This window comes from Arachis ipaensis, chromosome B04 (assembly GCF_000816755.2).
Source record: "Arachis ipaensis cultivar K30076 chromosome B04, Araip1.1, whole genome shotgun sequence".
Classification (NCBI taxonomy): domain Eukaryota; kingdom Viridiplantae; phylum Streptophyta; class Magnoliopsida; order Fabales; family Fabaceae; genus Arachis; species Arachis ipaensis.
In genome coordinates, this window is record NC_029788.2 from 4,418,051 (window position 1) to 4,424,891 (window position 6,841).

The window sequence follows — 6,841 nt, forward strand, 5'->3', positions numbered from 1 at the left end:
GTTGATGATGATGCCATTTGTGATGGTGAAGAAACCAAAGTTTTGCACACTAATGCTCTGAGGATTTTGTGAAGGGGATGGAAAATGTGTGAGCTTTTTAGTGGAAATAATGATGGGAAAACCTTTAAATCTTCAATACCTTAAAAACTGCAGAGGGAAAAATTCTTAGTGTTAAGGATCATGTGTATTGTGGTTACAACTAAGAAAATATCATTTATTTAATATCTAAAGATGATTTTGAAAAATGTTTTCGAACAGAAAATATAAAAGCAAAAAACAAATACATGATAGAAAAATTGTGTCTTTATGTCTCTATTGTTTCATTTTCCCTTGCTTAAAACTAAATGGGATCTTATGTGGGCATCCATGTGGCAAGTGTTTATTGGATGATGATGAGAGGATATAGTTGGTTTGTTTGAGGTAGAGACAAAGATTGGAACAGGTTTCCCATGTGATGCGTTTGGTAAATGGTGAGAGAGAATCATTTTTCTGTCTGTGAATGTGCCCTACAGCTCTTTAATTTTGGAACAAGTTGGTAGTAATTGTTAATTGTTGTGATTGCTTTTACAAAATCCATAATTATTGTGCTTGATCTTTCAAAGGTGAATACTAAATTACTCACCAAAAGGTTCAAAATTTTACTGCATATTTGTAGCTTTTATGACAGGGAAAGCATGTACCTAATCATTGAGTGTGAGTATGTGACAGTGACACTAACATTTGACTTCACAAGAATATTTGCTAAGAAATTCAAGCTTGCACTATAATTTTGATGGAGTAAAAGATTTAGCAGTGAGTAGACCTAAGAATATTATGATTTTAGATTGAAATGTGAAACTGATCTACTTAAAAGATTTGTGCTGCTTGAGCAACATTATTGGCATGTCCTTTTGCCATTTACATAACTGGCAACACTTCGTTATTCTAAATTATTGGAGAAAATGAAGGGATGGTTTGTGCAGGAATCTAATCATGCAGTTTCTTCGTTATATTTGTTTTAAGTTCTTTTGTACTTGTGTGCATGTGTTCTGTTAGCCTTATTGAATTAAGAATCACATGGGCATAGAAAAAGACGAAATGAATCGTATGCAAATCAATATCTGCCAAATTGGAGAAAATTCCTTGAATTAATAATATTATATTGTGTGTTCATGATGATAGAGTACAAATACTATACATAGAAGTACACTGAAGCCTGAGTGGAATTCACCACAACTCTTAAATTTTAATCTGAAACAGGCAATCATCAACATGATACCTACAAATTATTCAAATGCAGCGTGGCAGCCGCTGCAATTCCAAGGCAGCCAGTGCAGCAGTTTTGGCTAAACCAGGAACACCTGAACTCTTTAGTTCAGAAACAATCACTTCAATTCTTGAAATCTCTGGCATGGATATTGACAATATCATTGCATGTAGTAAGTACTGCTTGCAAGCATAACCTAGAGCATGAAGCATTCGCTGCACAATTAGGTGAGAGATTCCTCTATTCCATGATTCTAGGATCACACTGACCTTGGGGAGATTCGTTAGTAGACCGGTGGTGGCTTCTCGAGGAGCTGCCTTAAGAAGTAAAACTACACATTTGGAAGCTATGTCAGCAATGTTGGTTTTAGCAGATGCACTCAAGGCTAGCATGACACCAACATTGCTTCCAAAGTCCATTATGTCTCTAATGCATTGTTGGGGATCAACAACACCACTCACCTCAGGAGGACAGTCACCTAAGAGTGTTGGTTCTTTTCCGCAGGTGACTGAACGTGCTAGAAATGCCATGCACAGCCCCAGAGTTGGTTCTAACAAGTCTTCCATCTCCTTTGCACATACAAATTCTAGAAAGTTGCCAATCCTCCTAACCACTTTCAATTGAGAGAGTAACTTGGTCTCCATTTCAGGAGCAGAAGCCAGAGCCAGACAAAGCTTAACATTATTCACATTTGCATTTGACAGATCACCAAGCAAAAACTCAAAGCATTGTGAAATTATCTTAAGGTGTAGAATGTCTGGAATTGTAATAAAGCTGAACTCTAGTAGCATGACAAGAAGCCTCTGTGCAAAGATGGGAATAGGATCTTCATCTTCAATAAAAGTTGGGTAAAGAGGAAGAAAGCGGGTGTTTGATATGAATTTCAGATCCTTCAATCTTTGCTCTTCTTCAATTGGTTCACTTAAAAGAATAATCATGGCATCAAAAAAGATTTTAAGACACAAAAACCTAGCATCGCCATCCTTATTACCCTTATAGAGAACTGTCAAACTGGGGAGTATTTCACGTATGAAAATATCCGGATTGCCAAAAAGCACGCGAGAGTCCTCTGTGACAGACTCCAAAATGCGAAGAAGGGTTATTTGGAAGTCATCTCTTCCCTGAAAATCGACAAAGGATGATGATATCAAGAGTTATTAAAATTCAACCTTGCAAACTACCATCTTACTAATCCCTATGGTAGTCTCATCAGTCATCACCAGCAAAATCATTATGTATTTGACAGACATTTTATGAGACATTAATTAATCTAATTAATCATTATGTATTTAAGAATTTGTTAATTTGATTTGATCGAGAGATATATAGAAGGTTCCTAAGACCAAAATCTCATGTTTTCAGATTAACAAGTATATATCAGCAAATCAATTTATGGCTAAATTAGTGACTGTGGTCAGTCAGCCAAACACCTTTATTTTATTTTTCAACAAGCAGCGAGTCAAGGTCCATGAAAACAATTAAACAATAAAACATATCATTAAAAGGATAACAGCAACAATGGTTGAGTCACTAACCTGAAACGGTGTCTCAATGAGTTTAATTAGATTGGCCAGCTGTCGTAGGACTTGAATTGTAACCACTTTGTGTTTAAATGTTGAACTGCTAACAAGATGAAGGACAACCGGAAACAAATGAATGTTGGTTTTTGGAGCAGATCTGCTGGTAAGAGCTGAAATGTGTCCATGGCGCCTTCCACCCATCATTTGTTGGATGTCCCCAGTTATTATATCTAGCAAACCGGGAATAGTCGATGCCACAATGTTGACAAATGCATCTAAACACTGCCGCACATATGTATCCTTTTCTTTTCCTAGCCTGTCCACCACAGAAAGTAGCTTTTGGCTACAAAAGAAGTGTGGAAGCCACCTCCTACCATGCTTACAAAGTAGAGCCACAAAGAAAAGTGCCTTTCCTTTTAGAATTTCACTACCCTGCTCAACAAGAGACAAAAGACTTGGGATCAAATTTTTGTCCTCTGCAAGAGGTATGAGGTATCTTCCAATATTTGTCAACATGTGACTTCCAAGCATTGCCATGTTAAGGAGATTTAGGCTGACTTGTTGCTCTCTTGGACTACCCTTGACAAGGGATGAAGCAAGGTCCTTGAATGACAGTTTCTCCGCAACCAACTGAATGCTAGGAGGGTTAAACCGAACTAAGCGCACTAAGCATGATCCTGCAGTAAGCCTCATGCTCTCTTGTTTCCCTGCTGCCCTATAGATATAGCAAAGATTGCTAATGACATCTTGACTGCTCAAACGTCCCACCCACAACCCTCCTTGACTGAAAATATTCTCAATTGTTCTCAACGCATACAGTTGAGTTATATCATCCTCACCCTTCCTCAGCATTGATGACACTAATGATAATAATGCATTTGGAACCTGCAGAAAGGTAGAAATAGTTTAACCATGAAAGAAAATTGTAGAATTTAATATAGTAAATTAGGCTTCAAATGTTCTTGGCAGATGGACAAATGAAGAGCATAAGCAACAAGAATAGAAGCTAACCTGCCAGCCACATGTAGTCCTATTGTCCTTTGATGGAGATTCAAGTGGAATGTTATCCTTACTGCAATCGCCATTTTGAGTGGATATGTAGAATAGCAACTCACCTAAAGCAGCCATGGAAAACCTCCTCACTTTTTCCTGCTTGTCTCTAAGGCCATCAGTCAATGAGCCTAAAATTCCAGAACTTGCCAAACTGTCATCAACGACAGTAGAATGCCGAATCAACAGACCAATCAGTGAAGCAAGTTGAACACGTAGAGCTGATGCCTTGGATTGACGAAGAAATTTCACAAGCATGAGCATTATTGGGCCATTGGTCAATATATTAGCTGCATCAGCATTACTACTTAACCTCTCAAGATACCTAATCACATTCTGTTTCTCCCCAATGCTTGTATTCCCGTTCAGAATGGTTATAATTCGGTTTTGGACTGCCTCCAATTGCTCTTTTGGCATCTTGACAAAATCAGCTGCTTGCAAAGTTTCAAAAGGAAGTGAGGGAATAGTTTCTGAGACTTTATCAACTTTTCTGCTCGGCATCACTGGTCTAACTGAGAGATCAGATGCATGCCAAAGAACCTGGGAAAGGTTGTTAGATGGTCTTGAAGAATCTGAGTCAAGACCAGATCCTGCGTCATCTTTAACTCTATGCTTCTTCACCTGAGGGCTTACACTAGGAGAAATAACAGATATGTCAGGATGCTCAGGGGTTGACTCGTGATCTAATGATCTTGGATCATTTGAGACAGGTGTGTCAACAATGGGTGAGGCATCCAGGTGGTTAATATTGCTCTCAAACTCCTCTGCTTTCCCTTGATTCTCATCACACACAGTTGTATGTTCGGAGCCATCTGCTTCTTCTGGTGCATCTTCTTCTGTACTCTCATTAAAATCAAGTTCCATGTCAGTGTTCTCAATTTTGACTTCAGAATCATTCTCAGCACTATTAGGTAAGGGACGCCTGTAATTTTCCTTGTCATTTTCTTTATGTAGATTTGATTTTGCTATTCTTGACAATCTCAAAATATTCACTCTTTTGCCAATATTGGAAGGATCCTTTTGCTTCACCTCAACTGTTCTGCCAGAACCCTTTGTGTGTGTTCTATGGCTATTAGGTGTTGCCCTATTTGGTGTTTCCATGCCTCTAGACCCTGAAATTGAATTCTCATCCTTCTTCACCACCCCCTTTACATCTTTTTCACGATATTTTGGAGGGGTCCTGTTATGAGAGGACTTATCACCATTTCGCTCTGATAAGCATGGTTTAGCATGTAGCTCTATCATATCATCAAACGCCGGTTGAGCAGGCAAGGGCATCAAAGTGTATTTGGTTCTCCAAAAAGCGTGTCCACAAAGCTCAGGCCATTGTATTCTCTCAGCTGGATCTTTCACCAGCAGAGAATTAATTAAATTGACAAAAGGTCGACTTGGATTACCAGGGAGAGGAGGAGTTGGATCCAAAAGGATGGACTTTACAAGCTGAGTGAATTCTCTTCCCACAAAAGGAGGTCTCCCAGCATAACATTCATATAATACACAGCCTAGGGCCCAGAAATCAGAAGCATAAGAATGGACTCCGCCATCCTCAAAAAGCTCTGGAGCCATGTAAGAGGGTGTTCCACGTTTGGCTTGAGGCAACTGAAAATGTATAAAAAACACATGCACATTAATAAATAAGTTATGAAGCAAAACAACCAGTGCAGTAAAAAAAAAAAAAGGTCTTGCATACCGCAGAAGCAACTTTTATATCTTTCACCTTTCTAGCCAATCCGAAATCACATAGCTGCATCAATGAAGTAGAAAATACACAGTCACAAGCTCCGTCTCAGTTATAGTATTTAAACATCTAAGAATACCAATCAATATAGCAAGATGGCATGATAATATATACCTTTGCACACCCATTTTCGTCTAGTAGGATGTTTGATGGTTTAAGGTCACAATAAAGTATTCCATTTGAATGTAAAAACCTGCATTGTGTATCTGGTTTCAGTGCATACAAGAGCAACACAACTGATAATAAGAAGTCTCTTCTCACTAGGTGGTGTCACCAAGTAACAAGACCAAATGGTTGGCTCGAAAAAAAGAAAAAGTGAAATTAAGAGTAGTGGATATACTGCAAAGCCTTGACTAGATTGTAAGCAAGATCATGAACTGAATCTTCAGGAAGTCGGTTATCCTGCAGGTCATCCACATAATCAACATTAAACAAGAAACTAATATTGTGTAAACACTGCACAACAGCACAAGTTCACAAAATGAAAACATTTACAATTATTACAGCTACATTAGACATCACAAGAAGGAAACAAAAATATTCAGAGCATAGACAAATGCAATAACCTAAAAAGTTAATCACTTAGGTTTTTAAGGCAAACAAGAAATTTTCACTAAGCAGTCAGAGAACTGTTCTACACATTCTTATGAATTTTTGGATGCCTGACTAGCAGAAAAGATGCCATCCTGCCACAAATGAAATAGTGATAGGTAAAAGTACTCGGTGATGACATGTGTGTCATACTACTATATTGTCAATCAGTATCCAACAAAGAATAACCCCATTCCCAACTTAAAAAAGACTTCTAGATAAATATCCATATATCATCTCTAGTAGTGACATTGACATATCAAGATCCAAAGAAAAAGTGTGATCAGTTTTGCAAAGAAGTTAACAAGAAATGTCTGCATACTGTTATCTGAAAAGACAGCATATAATTGGGAAATTTTACAGAACAATGTCCCACAGTAAATGTAGACAACCATACCTCTATGCTCACAGCTCAATTAAATAATGAAGGTACAATACTAGCAGTGCAAGTGCTGGTTACCTGCCGTAATATAGAAAGTAAATCTCCTCCAACGCAATACTCCAAGATCAACCATAAGTGAGCAGAAGTTTCATACCTATAATGACTAAAAGCATAAGTTAACAACCCTTAATATAATTTTAAGGAATTAGAGCATGTAAGAGTGAAAAACTACAAAGGAACAAAAGGCATAGCCATCCAAATCATCAATTTAATTTAAGCAGATAAAATATTTGTATTGCATTCCCTCCCTCCCA

At 37.9% G+C, this 6,841-nt stretch overlaps 1 protein-coding gene across 1 annotated transcript in view; it reads right to left on the reverse strand.

Moving 5' to 3' along the window:
* LOC107638522 (serine/threonine-protein kinase RUNKEL) overlaps nt 1,098-6,841 on the reverse strand; it is a 6,970-nt gene continuing 1,226 nt past the window's right edge. Inside the window, exons 4-10 of the mRNA XM_016341841.2 lie at nt 6,606-6,681; nt 5,895-5,956; nt 5,669-5,747; nt 5,507-5,560; nt 3,778-5,415; nt 2,782-3,651; nt 1,098-2,367 (exon numbers count right to left, since the gene is read on the reverse strand). Coding sequence (XP_016197327.1) covers nt 1,270-2,367; nt 2,782-3,651; nt 3,778-5,415; nt 5,507-5,560; nt 5,669-5,747; nt 5,895-5,956; nt 6,606-6,681 — 3,877 coding nt within the window. The 3' untranslated portion in view covers nt 1,098-1,269. The remainder of the gene's footprint in view (nt 2,368-2,781; nt 3,652-3,777; nt 5,416-5,506; nt 5,561-5,668; nt 5,748-5,894; nt 5,957-6,605; nt 6,682-6,841) is intronic.